Source organism: Pristiophorus japonicus, chromosome 12, assembly GCF_044704955.1.
Source record: "Pristiophorus japonicus isolate sPriJap1 chromosome 12, sPriJap1.hap1, whole genome shotgun sequence".
Taxonomy (NCBI): domain Eukaryota; kingdom Metazoa; phylum Chordata; class Chondrichthyes; family Pristiophoridae; genus Pristiophorus; species Pristiophorus japonicus.
The window spans coordinates 55607856-55631464 of NC_091988.1; the positions used below are offsets into that span (position 1 = coordinate 55607856).

At 47.7% G+C, this 23609-nt stretch overlaps 1 protein-coding gene across 1 annotated transcript in view; it reads left to right on the forward strand.

The window, feature by feature from the left end:
* LOC139276919 (copine-9-like) overlaps positions 1-23609 on the forward strand; it is a 615931-nt gene that overhangs the window by 412821 nt on the left and 179501 nt on the right. The window contains exon 7 of the mRNA XM_070894913.1: positions 15878-15941. Coding sequence (XP_070751014.1) covers positions 15878-15941 — 64 coding nt within the window. The remainder of the gene's footprint in view (positions 1-15877; positions 15942-23609) is intronic.

The window sequence follows — 23609 nt, forward strand, 5'->3', positions numbered from 1 at the left end:
TGTTGGAATCAAAATTACAACTTGCGATTGGAATTGTTGCTCTTCTCTGTTTCCGAATTGGAAGTTTTTTCAATTATATTGTGCAGTCAGCAGTTTACGGCATTTTTTTTTTTAGAATACTTTTTGTGTATTTTGTGCGCATTAAGGTGAAGAATGTTAGAAGAGTGGAACATTTGTCATTTTAGGCACTCAGGCCCCTATTTTCCTCAGCATTGGACGCCGATTGTTTTGGTGCCCAGTGATTTTTCTGGCATTGTTGGACGTTTCAAAGTTTCCCCAATATTTGTTCAACGGCGCCCACTAACAGCGCAGAATTTTTGGCGCCATATATTCTGCCGCAGGTGTATGATAAAAAGCTGTTTACGCGCCATTTCTGGCCCGTAAGGCCACTTTCCCCACCACTGTTTTTTTTAAACCGCGCACAGAGACATTGAAGACCACTTGAAAAAACCCTATATTCACTTAAAGAAATGGGCGCTGGCCCGCTCCTATCCCTGGCCGAAGGTCCTTCATGCCTTTTTGTAGCAAATAACTGCAGTTTAAAAGTAATTTAGTTGAAATAAAACTTACTTTTAAGACTCTTACTTGGTTGAAAAAACTGTAGGCAAATTTAAAACAAATCTTTCCCACTTGCCTGTTCCCTCGAAGTCCCAACTGGATCCAAATTGCCAAAGATATTCCAAGGAACATCACCAAAAATGCAGAGTAGTCTCTTCTCCCAAACGGCAGGCAAAATCACCACATCAAGATGAACCTTCCTTCAGCAAACATCCAGGGCAGCCTTTTCCTTCGCAGACAAACTTTTCAACGCAGCCGACTCGACCCGCTGCTATCCCTAGCCGATGGTCCTCCATGCACGCGGCCCACTGCTATCCCAGGCCGAAGGTCCTCCATGCAAGACAGTGCAATACATTCCAGGTACATTGGAAAGGATCGGTGAATTATATTAAAGACTGGACATTGAATTTTGTTTTTAAATAGTCTCCTTTAAATTTTCAATGTTTTAATACAGTGTTGCAATGCTTCGGTGGACCTGAATAAACAATAATATTTTAAGGGATATTTAATTAGTGTAAAAAAATTTTTATCCACTAAAATAGGGTCTGATCAACCTCAAGTATGTTTAGTACCTTGTATTGAAGCCTGCTTAATGACAACTTGATTCCCAATGAGAGGTTCTTACTGATTAAAATTAATAATTGATTGATGTAGACCTTAGAATCTATACAATATCTGGACTCTCTGTAGCAGTTATTGCAAAGAGCCTGGTCAAATATGAATTTAGCATAATACTTGTGCACTAAATTGAATCCCGCCTAAATGGGTCTGTTTGTTTATACCACCAGGCATTTATAACTGCCTCAAATTGGGTTACATTTGAAAATCCTGGCTTTACAAGATTACATACTAGTACCAAGGTGTTCATGGATCTAGACTTGTTCAGGGTCACTGATACATGTACCATGGCCCTGTGTTGTATCTATTAGTGACCCTGAACAAGTCAGGAGCCATGAACACCTTCGTACTGGAACCTGCCACTGTTTCATTTAAACTTATAGGTTACAAGGAATGAGGCCATTTGACATGTTGAATCTGTGACATAATCTAAAAAGATTTCATAGTGCTGCTTTATCAAAAAAAAATGTGCAAGAGTCAGGTTAAAAGTCCAAAATAAATCTATTTATTAAACATTTGTACAGCACAGTTGTATTTAGCTTAATATAACTTATCTTTTAACAACTTTAATAAATGTAGTGTCAAACTTTTAAATGAACAACCAAACATCTATCCTCCTTAGCGCTGTGCGCCACTCCTGCCCCTGTTGATGCCGCTACCCCTGCATGTGCTCATTTTTGCAAACTTCTGATTCCTCGCCCACCCCAAGGTTTTTTCTCTTTTCTTTCCGACGGCGCATTTCTTGTTGGGTTACGACAGGGATAGAGCTAGCATGTGTCATTGTGGAAGGCCTGGGATCCTCTTCGGAATCATCCTCAGCCTGTGGATCAACCCCTGACTTTGGTCTGGGGGTTAGAACGTTCCTGGCAGCAATGACAGCCTGGGTATGCCCCCTTATTGCTGCTACTGCCACTGTCACCTATCCCGAACGTCTCACCACCTCTAATGACAGTCCTGCAATTTCTCCCTTCACCTCACCCACTCCTCCAGCCAGTGTTGCTACTTCATCTCTCAGACCTGCTAATTCTTCCCTCACCCCACCAAAGGTTTCCAGGAGCAATCTCGATTGCTGTTTTTTCTCCCCACTCATCCCCATGAGATGTCCTATGTTCTCTGCATCAGCTTCAGCTCTCCCTTCCACCCTCCTCTGAAGTGTGGCTTGCTGCGACATACTGGGACCCACAGCCTCAGACGACATACCTCGAAATGTTCCGTCGGTTGATTTGCTCAGGAAAGGGCTTGAAATACTCATCCTTCAATTCATCTTATTCAATTCCAGTGTAACCATCTCGTTGTCGAAGTCTTCCTGCTCCCCTTCATTCTCCTGATGTAGAATATCTGGAATGGCGGTTTCCTGAGCATGCTCTTCTTCTACTGCAGGTGCACCTTCTATCTCCTCCTGATACGCAACATCTGCAAAACATAACGTGGATGCTTGGTTAGCAGCATTAAGGAAGGAGAAGCATAGGTAGCACATGGTACATTACATTTAGCCAAACCAGACTGTGCAATTTGCAGGGCTTACCCTCTCTTGGTAAACTGGGCCCAGCTTCCGCGTTGATGGTTGGTCTTCTCCTGTAAGATTTAATCATGGACGCTACCTCTGCCCCACGGCTGTTAGTTGCAGCCTACTTGCCGGACCTCCTCCAGTTTGTGACCGTTCTCGGTTGATCTGTGATACCATCTTCTGCAAAGATGAAAATGGAACTTTTTAAGAGAGTGTCCTTCTGAAGACACACGCACACAAACACGAATCACACTTACAGATGTTATTGCTGTGCATAAATATAAATATAAATAAAAACATAAGTAAATTTAAATAAAAATATTACAGGCAACTCTCGATTATCCGGTACATGGATCCAACGGGAAACCGTTGTAACGAGATTTAAAATTCTGTTGCTAACAAGTGAAAAGAAAGCTCCAAATAATTTGGAAAAATCTCCTTCAAAACACTGTGCTCATTTGTATTTGCTCATTCTCTCTCTCACACACACTCTCTCACACTCGCACATTCTCTCTCTCACACACTCTCTCTCACTCACCGTAAAAATCACCCTCCTCTCTATTGTGTTCCTAACACAGATGAGGCTGCACACAGGGAGGTTAAAGTAACAGTGACCTCAGTCTTTAATAAGACACTCCAGAGTGAAGAACAGGCCTTAGGGGCCGGCTTATATACAGGGCTCCTAAGGGATGCTGGGATCCCTTGGGACTTCAGGGGATGAGCTCCCTGGTGGCGGAACATGGGAGTGCATGTGTTACAGATACACAACATCACTCCCCCGCCCAAAGTCAAAGTGAAAACTATTTACAAGGTGAGGCGGTTGGGAGCCTTTCTTTCCCTGGTGGACCGCCTCGGTACAAATGTCTGTTCTGGTGTGTTGGCTGTGACCTCGCTGGGCTGGTGTGATGTTGGCCCTGCAGGGTTGCTAGGTGAGCCTGGCCTTGCTGGGTTGTTGGGCGTGATGGGTTCGATTTCCTGGTCCAGCGTGGTGTCGTTGATCCTTTGGGTGTGTGTTGTGGGCTCGAAAAAGGTGGTGTCTGCTGTGGGTTGTTCAGGGCAGTCTGTGAATCGCAGCCTCGTTTGGTCCAGGTGCTTTCTGCAAATTTGTCCATTGTCTAGTTTGACTACAAACACCCTATTCCCTTCTTTAGCTATCACCGTGCCTGCAATCCACTTGGGACCATGTCCATAGTTTAGCACATACACAGGGTCATTCAGATCAATTTCCCGTGACACAGTGGCGCGACCATCGTTTACATTTTGTTGCTGCCGCCGGTTGGGGTGAACCAGTGAGAGTCTGGTTTTAAGTGTCCTTTTCATGAGTAGCTCAGCCGGGGCCACCCCTGTGAGCGAGTGCGGTCTCGTGCGGTAGCTGAGCAGTACTCGGGACAGGCAGGTTTGAAGTGAGCCTTCTGTGACTCGTTTACGGCTCTGTTTGATGGTTTGTACTGCCCGCTCTGCCTGCCCATTGGAGGCTGGTTTAAACGGGGCCGAGTTGACATGTTTGATCCCATTGCGGGTCATGAATTCTTTAAATTCGGCATTGGTAAAACATGGCCCGTTGTCACTGACCAGTATGTCAGGCAGGCCATGGGTGGCAAACACAGCCTCATGCTTTCAATGGTGGCAGTGGCAGTGCTTCCCGACATTATTTCACGTTCAATCCATTTTGAAAAAGCATCCACCACCACCAGGAACATTTTACCGAGAAACGGGCCCACATAGTCGACATGGATCCTCGACCATGGTCTCGAGGGCCAGGATCACAAACTTAGTGGTGCCTCTCTGGGTGCGCTGCATTGCCGTACACAGGACTCTAAGTCAGAGTCGATACCAGGCCACCACACGTGGGATCTGGCTATCGCTTTCATCATTACTATACCTGGGTATGTGCTGTGGAGATCCGAGATGAACGTCTCCCTACCCTTTTTTGGTAGCACTACGCGGTTACCCCACACCAGGCAGTCTGCCTGAATGGACAGCTTGTCCTTTCGCCGCTGGAATGGCTTGATTGGCTCTTGCATTTCAACCGGGATGCTGGCCCAGCTCCCATGCAGTACACAGTTTTTTACTAGGGCAGCAGAGGATCTTGGCTGGTCCAAGTTCTAATCTGGCGGGCCATGACAGGTGATTTATTATTTTGAAACGCTTCCATGACCATCAACAAGTCTGCGGGCTGTGCCACCATCAACAAGTTTGCAGGCTGCGCCATTTCCACCCCCGTGGTGCGCAATGGTAGCCGACTGAGAGCATCCACACAGTTCTCGGTGCCTGGCCTGTGACAGATGGTATAGTTATACACTAATAGCGTGAGTGCCCACCTTTGTATGCAGGCTGAGGCATTAGTATTTATCCCCTTGTTTTCAGCGAACAGGGATGTGAGGTGCTTGTGATCAGTTTCCAGCTCAAATTTGAGGCCAAACAGATACTGATGCATTTTCTTTACCCCGAACACACACGCTAATGCCTCTTTCTCAATCATGCTGTAGGCCCTCTTGGCCTTAAACAAGCTCCTGGAAGCATAGGCGACAGATTGCAACTTCCCCGCAACGTTAGCTTGTTGTAATACACAACCGACTCCGTACGACGATACGTCACATGCTAGCACAAGTCTTTTACACGGGTTATACAATACATGCAGCTTGTTGGAGCATAAAATGTTTCTGGCTTTCTCAAAAGCAATTACTTGGTTTTTTCCCCATACCCAATTCTCACCGTAACACAATAACACATGTAGGGGCTCAAAAACGGTGCTTAACCCCGGTAGGAAGTTACCAAAATAGTTGAGGAATCCCAGGAACGACCGCAGGTTCTGTGGCCTGGACCCATTCCTGATAGCCTCTGTCTTGGCGCCTGTGGGCCGAATGCTGTCCGCCGCGATCTTTCTCCCCAAAAGCTCCACTTTTGTTGCCATGAAGATGCATTTCAACCTCTTCAGCCGCAGCCCTACGGGATCCAGTCGCTGGAGGACCTCCTCCAGGTTTTGTAGGTGCTCGGCGGTGTCCCGACCTGTGAGCAATATGTCGTCCTGAAAGACTACCATGTGTGGTACCGACTTGAGTAGGCTCTCCATGTTTCTCTGGAAGATCGCTGCAGCCGACCGAATTCCAAATGGGCATCTGTTGTAGATGAACAGTCCCTTGTGCGTGTTGATGCAAATGAGGCCCTTCGAAGACTCATGCAGCTCCTGCGTCATGTCGGCCGAAGTCAGGTCGAGCTTGGTGAACGTCTTGCCTCCTGCCAGCGTCGCAAATAGGTTGTCTGCCCTGTACATTTCTGCTCGCAAACACAGTTCCAGTCAATTTATGAACATTGCTAGCACTTGTGTGCTGAGAGATTTGTTTGGTGTTATCACTGGTGGACATAAACGCCTGTGCTATCGCAATGGCCTTACTGAGGGCCGGTGTCTCTCCAGTCAAATGTTTTCGTAGGATGGTCTAGTGGCCAATGCCCAGTACAAAAAAGTCTCTGAGCATTTGCTCCAGATAGCCATCAAACTCACATTGTCCTGCAAGAATGAGAGGGGACCTCATGGAAACGTTTAAAATTCTGACGGGTTTAGACAGGTTAGATGCAGGAAGAATGTTCCCAATGTTGGGGAAGTCCAGAACCAGGGGTCACAGTCTGAGGATAAGGGGTAAGCCATATGAGGAGAAACTTCTTCACCCAGAGAGTGGTGAACCTGTGGAATTCTCTACCACAGAAAGTAGATGAGGCCAATTCACTAAATATATTCAAAAGGGAGTTAGATGAAGTCCTTACTACTCGGGGGATCAAGGGTTATGGCGAGAAAGCAGGAAGGGGGTACTGAAGTTTCATGTTCAGCCATGAACTCATTGAATGGCGGTGCAGGCTAGAAGGGCTGAATGGCCTGCTCCTGCACCTATTTTCTATGTTTCTATGTTTCTAAGTCACCTTAGCTCGGCGACGTAGCTCGCCACTTCCTGACCTTCAGATCACTGGCACGTGTAGAACCGATACATCAGCACGCTCTCCCTCGGGTTAAGATGCTCCCGAACCAGTGTAGACAGCTCCTCATACGACTTATCTGTGGGTTTCACCGGAGCCAGAAGATTCTTCATGAGGCTGTAGGTCAGTGCCCCACAGACTGTGAGGAGGACCGCTCTCCTTTTTGCAGCACTTCCTTCTCCATCCAGCTCGTTGGCTACAAAGTACTGGTCTAGCCGTTCGACATAGGCTTCCCAGTCCTCGCCCTCCGAGAACTTCTCCAGGATGCCCACAGTTTGCTGTATCTTTGCGTTGGATTTGTATTCTCGTCACCAGTTATTGTGTTCCTAATACAGATGAGACTGCACAAAGGGAGGTTAAAGTAACAGTGACCTCATTCTTTAATAAGACATTCCAGAGTGAGGAAAAGGCCTTCGGGGCCGGCCTATATACAGTGCTCCCAAGGAATGCTGGGATCCCTTTGGACTTCAGGGGATGAGCTCCCTGGTGGCGGAACATAGGAGTGCATGCTTTACAGATACACAACGTTCTCCCCTTGCTTTGCTGGTGTGTGTGTGTGTGCGTGCTGCTGCAGCCGCTGTCTCTCATGGCCACCGCTGGCGTTGGGAACGGGGGCAGTGCCTGCACCGGGTTCCAGGCACAGAACCTGTACATGCATGCTGGTAATGTCCAAGTTTTGTTACTGTTTGTAGCTGATTGTATTGATTCATTAAAGTTTTAACTTATAAATGTAAACTCACCCTAACGATTGTATTTATTCATTAATGTTTTAACTTTAAAGTGTAGACTCACCCGAACGGAAAAATCGTTTACCCGGAATAGCCCAATCCCCGAGGGACCCGGATAATCGAGAGTTGCCTGTACTTACAGTAACTGATTGTTCGAAGTCCTGCAACATCTTTTTGAACTGTGCACTGCTTCTCGGTGTAATGGACGTTGCATTAAACTCTACTGCAACCTGGTCCCAAACTTTTGCGAATACAGAGGATTTAAGTTATTTTTTACCGAAGCTCCTTTTATTTTCAAGAACTTCCCATCTACTCTCAATTCTGTCTAACAGCGGCTCAATTTCTTCCTTGAGAACTCTCTTCGCCCTTACAGCTTCCCCTTCTCCGTTTCTATCTCTGTCCCTTTCGCCTTCTCTCCACCCTTCCCTTGCATCCATCTTTTGATTGAAGCTGTATTTCCTACCTGCAAATCCACCTCTGCCACCAATGGATGCTCACTGGTGATCCAGACAGACTCTACACGTACTGATTTTTTTTTCTGCGCGCAGTGAGTGTTTATTTAAAAATTTAAGCACATGCGCAGTGAATTTTCGGCGAACACTGTTAGCTCCACTCCCCGAGATGGACTCTGGTAGTGCAGCACTACAAACAGCTTTCATTTCGGGGAGACTTGTGCTTTTTTTTCCCACCGCTGACAGTGGTGAGTAAAATGTGTATACAGGTAAGTGGATGCTAGAAATCTTCATTGGGGAAAATAGGGGCCCCAGTGTCAGCAGTAAGCATACCCATGCTAAATTAAGTAGTTTTCAAACCTTGGTTAGACCATACGGAGTACTGCGTACAGTTCTGGTCGCCATATTATAAAAAGGATAGAGAGGCATTGGAGAGGGTGCAGGGAAGATTTACATGAATGATGTCATGTATCTCACATTACTGTATATAACTGTATCTTACCATGTTATACATGACTGTAACTGGATATGACCTGCAACAACAAGCATACCTTACCACCAGGGGTGCACTTGCAGGAGACACGCCATACCTGTCCCATTGTGGTATATAAAGGGAGGTCTCAGGCAAGTGCAGCACTGGAGAGCTGGAATTAAAGGTGCAGGTCCTGAGTGACCTTGACTTCAGCATGTGTCTCGTGTAAGTCAGTACATTAGAGTCAGGACTTAACAGTGGCGACGAGTTACGGGATCACAGAATCCACAGAATGGCTACCAACAACTCAGATGAGAAATACAATGCTGGTGACAATTGGGATGACTTTATAGAAAGGCTCCAGCAAAGCTTTGTGACCAAAGACTGGCTGGGCGACGATAAGGCAGACAAGAGAAGAGCCCATCTCTTGACCAGCTGTGGCTCGAAAACATACGCTTTCATGAAAGACCCCAGCTGTTTACATTGTACATTAATGATTTAGACAAGGGGATTAAATGTAGTATCTCCAAATTTGCGGATGACACTAAGTTGGGTGGCAGTGTGAGCTGCGAGGAGGATGCTGTGAGGCTGCAGAGTGACTTGGATAGGTTAGGTGAGTGGGCAAATGCATGGCAGATGAAGTATAATGTGGATAAATGTGAGGTTATCCACGTTGGTGGTAAAAACAGAGAGACAGACTATTATCTGAATGGTGACAGATTAGGAAAAGGGGAGATGCAACGAGACATCAGTCATTGAAGGTTGGCATGCAGGTACAGCAGGCGGTTAAGAAAGCAAATGGCATGTTGGCCTTCATAGCGAGGGGATTTGAGTACAGGGGCAGGGAGGTGTTACTACAGTTGTACAGGGCCTTGGTGAGGCCACACCTGGAGTATTGTGTGCAGTTTTGGTCTCCTAACTTGAGGAAGGACATTCTTGCTATTGAGGGAGTGCAGCGAAGGTTCACCAGACTGATTCCTGGGATGGCGGGATTGACATATCAAGAAAGACTGGATCAACTGGGCTTATATTCACTGGAGTTCAGAAGAATGAGAGGGGTTCTCATAGGAACATTTAAAATTCTGATGGGTTTAGACAAGTTAGATGCAGGAAGAATGTTCCCAATGTTGGGGAAGTCCAGAACCAGGGGTCACAGTCTAAGGATAAGGGGTAAGCCATTTAGGACCGAGATGAAGAGAAACTTCTTCACCCAGAGAGTGGTGAACCTGTGGAATTCTCCAGCACAGGAAGTTATTGAGGCCAATTCACTAAATATATTCAAAAAGGAGTTAGATGTAGTCCTTACTACTAGGGGGATCAAGGGGTATGGCGAGAAAGCAGGAATGGGGTACTGAAGTTGCATGTTCAGCCATGAGCTCATTGAATGGTGGTGCATGCTCGAAGGGCCGAATGGCCTACTCCTGCACCTATTTTCTATGTTTCTATGTTTCTATGACCTGCTGGCACCCGCGAAACCAGCAAGCAAGTCGTTTGAGGAGTTGAGCACACTGGTGAGAGACCACCTGAAGCCAGCGAGCAGCCTACACATGGCCAGACACAGGTTCTACAACTACAGACGCTGTGGGGGCCAAAGCATACCCAACTTCGTGGCGGAACTTCGGAGGCTGGCTAGTTCATGTCAGTTCCCCGATGAACTAAGGAGAGAAGTACTGAGAGACTTTTTTATTGAAGGAATAGGCCACGCAGGCATGTTCCGAAAGCTTATAGAGACTAAGAACTTGACTCTAGAGGCAGCAGCACTGGTCGCACAGACATCCTCGGCAGGCGAAGAAGAAACGAGGCTGATCTATACTTTGGGTACGACAACCAACGAGACATCGGAACAAGGGGTTCACATTGTGAAACAAACCACTACCCCCACACACCGACAAAGACAGGAGAGCAGGCCTTCAACAGCAGACAGTGGTGCCAGAAGCCATCAAAATCAAGGGCCACATGAACGGCCGATCACACCTCCTCAACCCACAATGCGAGCAATCAACAACAGATTGAGAGAAGCTCAAGGGAGATCAGCCAGACGCAGCTCATCCTTCAGAAACAATGGAAACGGTCTGTGTTGGAGATGTGGGGGAAGGCACTCAACCAGGGTGTGTCGATTTCAGCATGCCGTTTGCAGAAACTGCAACTACACAGGGCATCTGGCTCGCATGTGCAGAAAAACAGCAGCTCGGCTGGTATACGAATCGGAAGGGTCGGAAAGCGGACCAGAAGACGGTTGGAACATTGCACGGGACGCCAAGGTACAGCGGGTTAACACGATCAAGGTCCACTGTTCTTACAACAAGACGTCTCCAATTATGATAAGGGTTCTACTCAACGGGATACCCGTCAACATGGAACTGGACACGGGGGCCAGACATTCCCTCATGAGCGTTCAACAATTTGAACAGCTGTGGCCGCACAAAAGCAACAAACCAAAACTCACAAAGATCGACACCAAACTAAGGACCTATACTAAAGAAATCGTCGCAGTCCTTGGCAGCGCCATGCTCTCAGTCACACACAAAGGGATGGTGCACCGACTTTCCCTGTGGATTGTCCCCGGGGATCTCCCAGCCCTGTCGGGGAGAAGCTGGCTAGCAGAACTTAATTGTAAATGGGATGATGTTCACGCCATGTTGTCAGAGGAATGGACCTCCTGCTCAACCGCTCTAAGCCGTTTTGAACATCTCTTTCAGCCAGATGTGGGCACCTTCAAAGGGGCTAAAGTTAGAATCTACATCACATAGAATGCTAAACCGGTCCATCACAAGGCTAGAGCTGTGCTTTATGTGATGAGGGAAAAGTTTGAAAACGAACTGGACAGGCTTCTGCGGGAAGGCATAATTTCTCCCGTGGAATTCAGTGACTGGGCAAGCCCCATCGTCCCCGTCATGAAGCCTGATAGATCCGTGCGAATCTGTGGGGATTACAAGTCTACCATAAACAGAGTCTCCCAACAGGACCAATACCGCTGCCCAGAGCGGAGGACCTATTTGCCACGTTGGCTGGAGGAAAACTTTTCTCGAAATTTGACCTCACATCTGCATATATGACGCAAGAACTGACCGAAGAGTTTAAGCTACTCACCACCATCAACACACATCGAGGCCTTTTTATGTACAATCGATGCCCATTCGGCATTAGGTCTGCAGCTGCTATATTCCAGCTCAAGTCCATTCCGGGGACAGTTGTGTTTCAAGATAACATACTCATCACGGGCAGGGACACCGATTCTCATCTCCGCAATCTTGAGGAAGTACTAAGTCGATTGGCTTGGGTAGGCCTAAGAGTTAAGAAATCCAAGTGTCTGTTTCTCGCGCCTGAGGTTGAATTTTTGGGCAGAAGGATTGCTGCTGATGGATTTCGCCCAACAGAATCCAAAACGAAGCGATTCGCCTGGCACCCAAGCCCCGGAATGTCTCGGAACTGCGAGCCTTTCTCGGGCTACTCAATTACTTTGGGAACTTTATGCAGAACTTGAGCACACTGCTGGAGCCTCTCCATGTGCTACTCAGGAAGGGGTGCGATTGGTTTTGGGGGGACGCCCAAGAATGCATCTTCAATAAGGCACGCAACCTTCTATGTTCCAAGAGTGCTTTAGCCTTTTTTGACCCAGGTAAAAAGTTAGTGCTTACGTGTGATGCGCCAACATACAGGGCCGGGTGCGTTTTACAGCACGTCAATGATGCGGGTAAATTGCAGCCCGTTGCTTATGCCTCCAGGTCACTTTCGCGGGCGGAGCGCGGGTACAGTATGGTTGAGAAGGAGGCGCTCGAGTGCGTGTACGGTGTCAAAAAGATGCACCAATACCTTTTCGGGGCCAAGTTTGCATTAGAAACCGACCACAAACCCCTCACGTCACTACTATCCGAGTGCAAGGCAATAAACGCCAATGCCTCGGCGCGCATTCAGCGGTGGGCACTCATGCTGGCGACTTACGACTACACGATAAGGCACAGACCAGGCACAGACAACTGTGCCGACACGCTTAGCAGGCTACCCCTGGCAACCACAGAAGGGTCCGACGAACAGGACTGTGAGATGGTCATGACAATCAATGCCTTTGAATCCACAGGTTCGCCCATGATGGCTCGCCAAATCAGAGCCTGGCCGACCAGCCACCCCACGTTATCTCTAGTTAAAAGATGCGTTTTAACCGGTGACTGGGCAGAGGCTCACAATGCCTGCCCCGAGGAGGTCAAACCCTTCCATAGGCGCATGCATGAACTCTCACTACAGGCAGACTGCCTGATGTGGGGCAGCCGAGTGGTTATGCCCTTACGAGGCTGGGAGGCGTTTGTCCAGGAGCTCCATCGCGAGCACCCGGGGATAGTCCTTATGAAGGCCATAGCCAGATCTCATGTCTGGTGGCCTGGTATTGACGCGGACTTGGAGCTCTGCGTCCGTCGGTGCACCATTTGTGCCCAACTCAGTAATGCCCCCAGGGACGCCCCCCCTAAGCCCCTGGCCCTGGCCCACCAAACCGTGGTCGCGGGTGCATGTAGACTATGTGGCCCATTCATGGGCAAAATGTTCCTCGTAGTCGTTGATGCAATGGATCGAGTGCACTATTTTAAATTCGAGCACCACCTCCACCACTGTGGAGAGCTTTAGAACCATGTTTGCAATGCATGGCATTCCTGACATATTGGTCAGTGATAATGGTCCGTGCTTCACCAGCGCAGAATTCCAAGATTTCATAAGTGACCACAGCATAAATCACGTTAAGACGGCACCTTACAAGCCGGCCCCCAGTGGCCAGGCGGAGCGAGCAGTGCAGATCATTAAACAAGGCATGCTCAGAATCCAAGGTCCCACGCTGCAGAGCCGCCTGTCGCGACTGCTGCTGGCATACAGATCTCATCCGCATTCGTTGACTGGGGTTCCCCCCACGCAACTATTGATGAAACGAACCTTAAAGACCAGGCTCTCATTAATCCTCCCAGACATGCATGAAATTGTTGAGGCTAAGCGTCAAAAGCTAACTGAGTACCATGACTGAAATTCGAGGGGGAGGTGGAATGAGATAGGGGATAAAGTGTTTGTGCTAAACTATGGCCGGGGTTCCAAATGACTTGCAGGGACAGTAACGACAAAGAGGGAAACAGGCTACTGGTTGTACAAATGGACAATGGCCAAACCTGCCAGCGGCATGTAGACCAAGTAAAAAGTAGATTCACTGATAACACTGAAGAACCAGAGGCAGACTAAAATGTGGAACTCACACCACACCTGGTGGACAGACAGGTAGAACAACCTGAGGAAAGGGCATTCTCAACACAGCCCAGGCGAGATACCAGCAATCACACCGAACAAAAAACAGGCACCAAGGCAAACAACTGAACCACAACTAAGACGCTCCACGCGAGAACGCAGACCACCTGAGAGACTGAATCAAGAAAGGAAATAAGACCTTGGGGGAGGGTGATGTCATGTATCTCACATTACTGTATATAACTGTATCTTACCATGTTATACATGACTGTAACTAGACATGACCTGTAACAATAAGCATTCCTTACCACCAGGGGTGCACTTGCAGGAGACACTCCATACCTGTCCCACTGAGGTATATAAAGGGAGGTCTCAGGCAAGTGCAGCACTGGAGAGCTGGAATTAAAGGTGCAGGTCCTGAGTGACCTTGACTTCAGCATGTGTCTTGTGTAAGTCAGTACATTAGAGTCAGGACTTAACAGATGATATCAGAAAAGAATGAACAGGCTGGGTCTCTTTTCTCTTGAAAAAAGGCTAAGGGGTGACCTTATGATTATGAAATTATGAAAGGTTTTGATAGAGTAGATGCAGAGAGAATGTTTCCACTTGTGGGGAAAAGCATAACTAGAGGCTATCAATATAAGATAGTCACCAAGAAATCTTATATGGAATTTAGAAGAAACTTCTTTCCCCAAAGAGTGGTGAGAATGTGGATTTTGCTACCACAGAGAGTAGTTAAAGCGAATAGTATAGATGCATTTAAGGGGAGGCTGGACAGGCATATGAGGGAGAAGGGAATAGAAGGTTATGCTGAAAGATTTAGATGGGGAAAGATGGGAGGAGGCTCGAGTGGAGCATAAACGCCGGCATGGACTGGTTGGGCCGTGCCGTATCTCCTATATAATCCTATGTGTGAGATAGGATAATTCTATTTCTGCCCCACCAATGCGTTATAAGAACCAATCTGGTGCTTCCATGGAGCTCTGTGTGGGACATTGTAAGTTTGCAGTGCCTGATTTTGCCTGCACTAATCAGGTTGTGTGGGCCTGTGATATTCCAGGCCAGTATTCCCTGCTGCTCTTTGTTATGAGCACCCGGTTGGGGAATCAGCCCTTTAATCTCAACTTCTGCAGCATTGCGACATTTTTCCACTTCCTGCACCAGCCAGGTCAGAGTGAGATCATCACTTAGTACCAAATTAGGACGCAGTTTAGTGCTGTGGGTTCATTCTCACAAAGAATTGGATTCAGACGGCATATTTCACATTGCACCCTTACAGCCAATGGACAGACGAGAGTTTTATCCCATCAGTCAGGGCTAAATGATCTCAGGTAATGGTGAGGTCCCGCTTAAAAGACCGTTGCCAAATTCACTGCAGCATTTAGTGATCTACAGATATCCCTTAATTTGAATAATTAGATCCAGCTTTCTTGCAGAATTAATGCTATATTCATTATTATTAACGATTCTTTGGCCTAGAAATTGGCCTCCTTAGCGCCTCCCGTTATTGCCTCCTGGGGTGCTAACCACTTACCGACCAGGCGCGGTGAGATGATTGACTCCCGCTAACTTCGGCGGGAGGTTTGCGGCGGCACTCTGCTGCAGTGCGTGGGGCTGATCAGGCCAGATCGCGGGAGTGCATGGGGCTGATTGGGCCGGATCATGGCTGCAGCCGGGGACCAGCTCACTGGTCCCAATGCAGAGTCTGCAGCGATGGACCTTCCCTTTAAAGAAGGGAAGGAGCCTCGGAACGCGGCAGCGTTGCACGGGACACACCTGTCTGTGTCCTGTTATGCTCCAGGAAGGAAGTGGAGCGCTTGATTTAGTGTTCCACTTCGTTCCTGGAGCGCAAACACCAAATTGTTTAAAAGCTGGGAATCATTTGCGCCTGGCGCTAATGATTCCCAGTTTTCAAAACTTGCTGTCCCAAACAGGGTGCTCCCGACTTTCTCCCTCTTTAATCCCTATGCACCATATATAGTTTACAACTTACCACATTACAAAATGCAATGTACTGTGTTGCTTGATGCACACGTTCTGTCTTTGTAACTTTTATTGAAGTGAGATAGAGTACATTGGTACATATTGTGTCAAATAAATGAACTGTTGCTATAGAATATGAGCATAAATCATTTTTGGTTTTGGTTCTAATTAACTGAAGTAGTCTTGCCTTGTCATATTTTAACAAGGAGCAAAGCTGCCGCAGCAAACCTTGGTGGCTAAAAATCCGTCTTTAATTGTGTGTGGTAGGACGGCTCCCAGGCCTCAATCTGTCATCTTTCTGGGTCTCTGTAATAAACTGTGTTGCCTCGACCCAATGAATGATGGCCTGTGCTTTCTCTTTCTGTCTCTCCAGGGGCCTCCCTGGCAAAAAATGTGGAACACTGATCCTGTCTGCCGAAGAACTGAGCAACTGTCGGGTCAGTACTTGCAATATTACCTCTCCGTTCCTGCTTTCTGAGTGGTCTGTGAGCTGCCATTCATGTGCGGTTTTTGTCATGCACTTGTTAGTACGGGCTCATCGCTACATCCTTGTCTGACTGTATGTTTGTGTGTTCTTTTTCTGGGTAACACAGACTGATAAGATGTGACATCTAACAAAGACTATAAAACGACATGAATTGATAGCTATGTGTGACAAAAACTGAAAGTCACAGTGACCCACAGCTGCTATAAAATGATCGCTCCCTACACACTCCGCCAGTAATTTAGGAAGCTGACAGGTTCAAGAATATTCTTCGGTGAGCCACCCATCGTGAAGATGCTTACCTTTTCACAGTGGATTTCAGAAGTGTGCGGTTTGCTTAATCATGGGCTGAACCCTTCCCTCCTCTCCATTGCTTGTGGATCTGTGTGACTGACAGCAATACGGTGCCCAAGACTGGAGTTCAGCCGCATGCAGAATCTGTCCCGCTAAAGAAGCTCCAAATGCCTCAGCCAGTGCTGCTCTTGACCTGGCTGCCAGCAGGTGCACAAGACTATCCGAAAGTGGTTAGTCTCCCAACATTTAATTTTGGGAGGAGCATTTTATTTTTTTTTAATTGCTCTGTCCCCACATGATAACTTCCCAGTCATATGTAAGGAGGACCCCGGTGCTTCCCCTTGGGCGGGGACAGAATTTGAGGTCGTCTTCACAATGTCATGCATTTTGAAGCCAGCCCCTGTCACCCAAAGTCTGTGCGTGAGCCTAAGGAAGGCAGGGAATAGGGAAGGGAAATAATAACAATACAATAATGAAGAGTGGGTATATGAACTTTATTGGTGTAGGTGGACCAGAGGCACGATTATAAGATAACATAAGAACATAAGAAATAGGAGCAGGGCTGATCTGATCATGGACTCAGCTTCACTTCCCTGCCTGCTCCCCATAACCCTTTACTCCCTTATCGCTCAAAAATCTTTCCATCTCCGCCTTAAATATATTCAATGACCCAGCCTCCACAGCTCTCTGGGGCAGAGAATTCCATAGATTTACAACCCTCTGAAAGAAGAAATTCCTCCTCATCGCAGTTTTAAAGGAGCGGCCCCTTATGTGAGACTCTGGGCTCAATTTTCCCCAGTATTTGCGCTGTTTTATTTTGGAGCAGGCTGTTTTTTCTGGCCTAACTTAAAAATCCCCAGCTTCCCCAATCAATTTGCACCAGCGTAACTCAGTTAGTTACAAACTTTTTAAGTCAGTTTTTTTTCAGCCAAAGGGGGCGTAACCAGCCACCTACGCCACTTCTGGCCATTTAGGGAAGTTAGGCCAACTGAGAGTTACTCCCGTTCTGATTAGGCCAGTGTTATGTATGCAATAAAGATTCAAACTGAGTACTGTTTAACTAAGCAAAGTACGACCTTGGCTCTGCTTTATTTAGGCCCAAAGTGCCCTACTCTCAAACTGGCTGACCTTTTATACCTGAGCAGCACCATGTGCGTATTGCTCAGTGGCCTCCAACAATGGTGGCTACAAACAGAATGTACATACATGACAATACCCCCCTCTGAGATCTTATCACAGTCTTTCACAGGTTGAGACGGTCCAGTGCTTTGTGCTCCCGGGTTGACCGTCTCAGTTCGATTCTAGTCTTGGGTGAGTGTGCGGAATCTGTTGTGGCTGATGGCTGGATGACTGACTTGTTGGGGTGACAGTGGCCATGTCAGGAATTGCGTCCATTTTTATTGAACAGGTCCTTGATGGAAATTCCGGGTTCACTGATGACCCTTGAGTCCTCTGAAGATTGCTGGTAGGTTGGTTGGTCATTGATGGTTTCTTCGTCCGACTGTTCTGGTTTGTCTGTCTACCTCAGTTTTGTCTGATCCATGAGTTTCCTGCAAGTTTGCCCATTCTTGAGCTTAATAACAAATACTCTGTTGCCCTCCTTGGCCATGACTGTACCAGCGATCCATTTGGTACCCTGACCATAGTTCAACACATATACAGGATCATTAACAGAAATCTCGCGTGACACAGTTGCGCGATCATGGTACCCTTGTTGACTCTGTCTTCTGTATTCAAAATGATTATTTAAATCCGGGTGTACAAGAGATAGCTTGGTCTTAAGACTTCTTTTCATCATGAGTTCAGCAGGCGGGACTCCTGTGAGTGTGTGGGGTCTTGTCCTGTAACTCAGCAGTATGCAGGACAAACAGGTCTGCAGTGACCCTTGAGTTACTCTCCTCATGCTTTGTTTGATAATTTGTACTGCACGTTCAGCTTGCCCGTTGGACGCAGGCTTGAACGGTGCTGACCTTACATGTTTTATACCGTTAAATTTCACAAACTCCTGAAACTCCTGACTGGTGAAGCATGACCCATTGTCACTCACCACTATGTCAGGCAGACCATGTGTCGCGAATATGACATTGAGATTCTCTATGGTTGCCATGGACGTACTGGATGACATGATTATGCATTCTATCCACTTTGAATAAGCGTCCACCAGCATGAAAAACATCTTGCCCAGGAAGGGACCTGCAAAATCTACATGGATCCTGGACCAAGGTTTGGATGGCCACACCACAAACTCAGCGGCGATTCCACTGGTGCTTTGCTGAGCTGCATGCAAGTGTTGCACTGATGCACGCATGCTTCCAAAGTTCAGAATCAATTCCTGGCGACCATACATGGGACCTGGATATGGCCTTCATTATTACTATACCAGGATGTGTGCTGTGTAACCCATGCATGAACTTCTCTCTCCCTTTCTTGGGCATTACAACGCGATTGCCCCACAATATGCAATCTGTTTGAATAGACAGTTCGTCCTTGCGACGAATGTACGGTTTGGCCTCCTCGCACATTTGCTTAGGTATGGCAGACCAATTCTCTTTGAGGATGCAACCCTTTACCACCGATAAAATCGGGTCCTGGCTGGTCCAAGTCTTAACTTGTTGAGCAGTGATATGGGTTCCTTCACTCTCAAAAGCATCCATGATTAATGTTAGATCCACTGGTTGTGGCGTTTCCACTTCTGGTGTGGGCAATGGCAACCGGCTCAAAGCATTGGCACAATTCTCTGTGCCAGGTTTGTGACGAATGACATAATCATAGGCAGATAATGTCAGCGGCCACCTTTGGATGCGGGATGAAGCGTTGGTTTGATACCTTTGCTCTCGGAAAACAATGAAATGAGCGGCTTGTGATCAGTCTCTAATTCGAACCTCAGACTGAACAGGTATTGATGCATCTTTTTAACACCGTACACACACGCTAAAGCTTCTTTTTCTACCATGCTGTCGGCTCTTTCTGCTTTAGACAAACTTTTGGATGCATACACGACAGGTTGAAGTTTCCCCGACTCATTGGCTTGTTGGAGTACGCAACCAATTCCATATGACAATGCATCACAGGCCAAAACTAAACGTTTACATGGGTCATAATGTACCAGCAGCTTGTTCGAGCAAAGCAGATTGGTGGCTTTCTCAAAAGCTCTGTCTTGCGATGCGCCCCACACCCAATTGTTGCCTTTTCTCAATAGCATGTGCAGTGGTTCTAGTAAGGTGCTCAATTTAGGTAGGAAGTTACCAAAGTAGTTGACTTAGGTGCATTCTTGATGGCCTTGGTTTTCACGTTAGTAGGTCTGATGCCATCAGCGGCTATTTTCCTCCCAAGGAATTCGACCTCCGGTGCCATGAAGACGCAGTTTGAGCATTTAAGTCTGAGTCCCACTCTATCCAAACGTAGTAGAAACTCTTCCAGGTTGTTCAGATGTTCCTTGGAATCACAACCGGTGATCAGGATATCATCTGGGAACAGACTTCAGTAGACTTTCCATATTCCTCTGGAATATTGCCGTAGCTGAGCGAATTCCGAAAGGGCACCTGTGGTAAATAAACAATCCTTTGTGCGTGTTAATGCACGTAAGTCTCTTCGACGTCTCGACCAACTCCTGTGTCATATAGGCCGACGTCAAGTTCAGTTTTGTGAACGACTTCCCTCCGGCTAGCATTGCAAAACAGGTCATCAGTGTTCGGTAATGGGTACTGATCTTGTTTCGAGTCCCTGTTGATCGTAGCCTTGTAGTCTCCACAGATTCTGACTGTGCCATCACTTTTCAGCACAGGAACAATGGGGCTGGCCCATTCATTAAATTCGACCTGTGATATGATCCCTTCACGCTGGAGTCTGTCCAGTTCAATTTCAGCCTTCTCCCTCATCATATACGGCATTTCCCGAGCTTTATGATGGTCGGGTCTTGCATCTGAGTCCACGTGGATCTGCACCTTGGCTCCCGTGAAGTTGCCGATACCCGGTTCGAACAGCAAGGGGAACTTGCTCAATACTTGGGCACATCTTCCTCCGATGCCAACGCCTTTATGTCATTCCAGTCGCATCTGATTTTCTCCAGCCAGTTCCTGCCGAGCAGCATTGGGCCATTGCCTGGAACAATCCACAGCAGTAACTCGTGAACCGCACCGTTATATGACACATTAATTTGTGCACTGCCAATCACCTTTCTCAGCTCTTTGGTGTACATGTGCAGCTTGGCGTTAACAGGGCTCAGCCTGGGCCTCACAGCCTTAGTATCCCACAGCTTATTAAATGCCCTCTCGTTCATGATCGATTGACTCGCCCCCCCCCATGTCCAGTTCCATTGATACCGGTATCCCGTTAAACTTCACATTAAGCAAAATTGGTTTACTCTTGGTTATACACTTCCTCCTCTGGCATCTCGGATTGCGTATCCGAATCCGCGCTAGTCTGACACTCATCCTCCACGTGGTGTGTCGCAGCTCGCTTGCTCATCTGCGGACACTTGCGCTGGAGATGCCCCACTCTCAGACAGCCTTTGGAACTATATTGCTTAAATCGGCACTGCTGGTATCGATGGTTTCTCCCACAACGCCAACACGGAGAAGTCGGATACATTCCCGCTGGTGGACTTTGGGCAGCCACAGGTTTCGTGAACGCAGCGGATAGGCCCTGCCATGCGCCGCTCTGCCGAAAGATGAATCAATCGCATTTACAGTACTTGCCGAGGTTCGGTTCTTCTTCATTATTTGCTTTAGACTCCTGTCCGTCGTCATACATTGAGCGATCTGGATGGCCCTTTTTAAATCCAACTCCTCCACCACCAGAAGTTTGCGCAGGATCACCTCGTTGTTGATACCGAAAACAAAAAAGTCCCACAGCATGTCTGTCAACACCGTCCCGAACTTGCACGGTCCCGCTAGACATTTTAGGTCGGCAACGAATTCCGCCATGCTCTGGCTCTCCGATCGAACGTGTGTATAAAACCTGTATCTCGAGATGATGATGCCGTTGTCTGGTTTGAGGTACTCCCATACCAATGTGCACAACTCCTCGTACGTTTTCTCTGTTGGATCACTAGGCATGAGTAGATTCTTTATCAGACCGTAGATCTTTGAACCGCACACAATGAGGGACACGGCCAGCGCCGATCTGCATCGTCGACCCTCTTCATTTTGTTGGCCACGAGGTATTGGGCTCACAAAGTCTGCCCAATCTTCTCCCTCCACGAATCGCTCTAAAAATCCAATCGTACTCATTTTGCAAACAAAGGTTCTTGTATTTTCGTCACCCAATGTTATGTATGCAGTAAAGGTTCAAACTGAATACTGTTTAACTAAGCAAGGTACGACGTTGGCTCTTCTTTATATAGGCCCAAAATGCCTGACTCTCAAAATGGCTGGCCTTTTATACCTGAGCAGTACCATGTGCGTGCTGCTCAGTGGCCTCCAACAATGACACCATCTGGTGGCTACAAACAGAAGGTATAGCCAGCATACATGGCCTCTGCAGAAAAACTTTCCCGAGAATTAAGAAAATCTGGGCAGGCAAGGAAAGTGGCGCAGCAGATACCCGGACACTGAAAGAATTGAAAAACACAGAGCAGCAACTTAACTCCAACCCTGCCCAAAGGCTGTCCGGTCCTATTCTTGGTCCCCAGTTCACACACACAGTCCGGTCCCATTTTTGGTCCCCGGTTCACACACACAGTCCTGTCCCATTCTCGGTCCCCGGTTCACACACACAGTCCGATCCCATTCTCGGTCCCCGGTTCACAAACAGTCCAATCCCATTCAGAGAGAGAGAGAGAGACAGAGAGAGAGAGAGACAGAGAAGAGATCCAATGGGGAAACTTACAACACTTTTTTTTTGGCGTACTGAGGCCCCCAAAAAATCGGGCGTAACTCTTCAAGTACGCCAAAAAAATGCTTTGGGGAAAATTGGGCCCTATGTCCCCTCGTTTTAGTTGCTCCTATAAGTGGAAATATCCTCGCTGCATCCACCTTGTTGAGCCCCCTCATAATCTTATATGTTTCGATAAGATCACCTCTCATTCTTCTGAACTCCAATGAGTAGAGGCCCAACCTACTCAACCTATCCTCATAAGTCAACCCCCTCATCTCCGGAATCAACCTCGTGAACCTTCTCTGAACAGCCTCCAATGCAAGTACATCCTTCCATAAATACGAAGACCAAAACTGTACGCAGTACTCTCGGTGTGGCCTCACCAATATCCTGTACAGTTGTAGCAGGACTTCTCTGCTTTGGCAGGCAACAAACTTACCCCAAATTAAAGACTAGAGACTTTGGGCTCAATTTTCCCCAAAGCTTTTTTTTGGCGTACTTGAAGAGTTCCGCCTGTTTTTTGGGGGCCCAAATATGCCAAAAAAAATGTTGTAAGTTTCCCCGTTGGATTTCTTCCTTTTGGCCTCACCTGTCCTTTAGTGTTGGGGGTGGAGCCTAGATCTGCGCCAAAAAGATTGGGTTGCCATGGTAACCAGGGACATAATGCGAGCTGAGGCTGTAAAGGGAAACACATTAAAACATATTGCATCAGCTTAAAAACAAATTTAAATATATTAAGCAACTTACCTCCAATTATTAAATCTGGTCCCACTCCCTGCCCCTAGTCCTGGCCGAAGGGTTTGTCGGTCTGCTTGCCGAGCCCTCCTGAGCCCCTTGCCGGTGCCGGTCCAGCTCCCCCACCCCCCCCAAGTGCCGAGTGCCTTGCCGGTCCAGGTCCCCCACCTCTAACCCTGGCCGAAGGGTTTGCCAGTCCGCTCCCTGGTCTGATCCCTGACCCCAAGTGCCTTGCCGGTCCACTCCTAGCCCAGGCCAAAGGGCTTGCCGCTCCCGCTCTCCCGCTCCTAGCCCAGGCCGAAGGGCTTGCCGCTCCCGCTCCCCCGCTCCTAGCCCTGGCCGAGTGGCCTCCCAGTCCACTCCCCCACCTGACCCAGACCAAATAGCCTCCTCCCTCCCGGTCCCCGCACCTAACTACACCTGAAAGGCTTACCCCACCCCCTCTCTACCCCCTACCTTCCCCCCCCCTCCCCCCCCCCCCCACCGCCACCTCTCTTTCCCCCTCTCTCTTACCTTTCCTGCTGCTGCTGTCCAGGCATCTGCTGCACTTACCTGCACCGATTTCTTTAACTCTCCAGAAGGTTTTTTTGCAGAGGCCACATACGCTGGCCTAAGCAGAACTGGAGTAACTCTCAGCTGGCCAAACTTGCCTAAATGGCCAGAATTGGCACGGGTGACAGGTTACACCCCCTTTAGCTGAAAAAAAAATTACCTAAAAAAATCGTAACTAATTGAATTATGCTGGTGCAAATTGATTGGGGAAACTGTTTTTTTT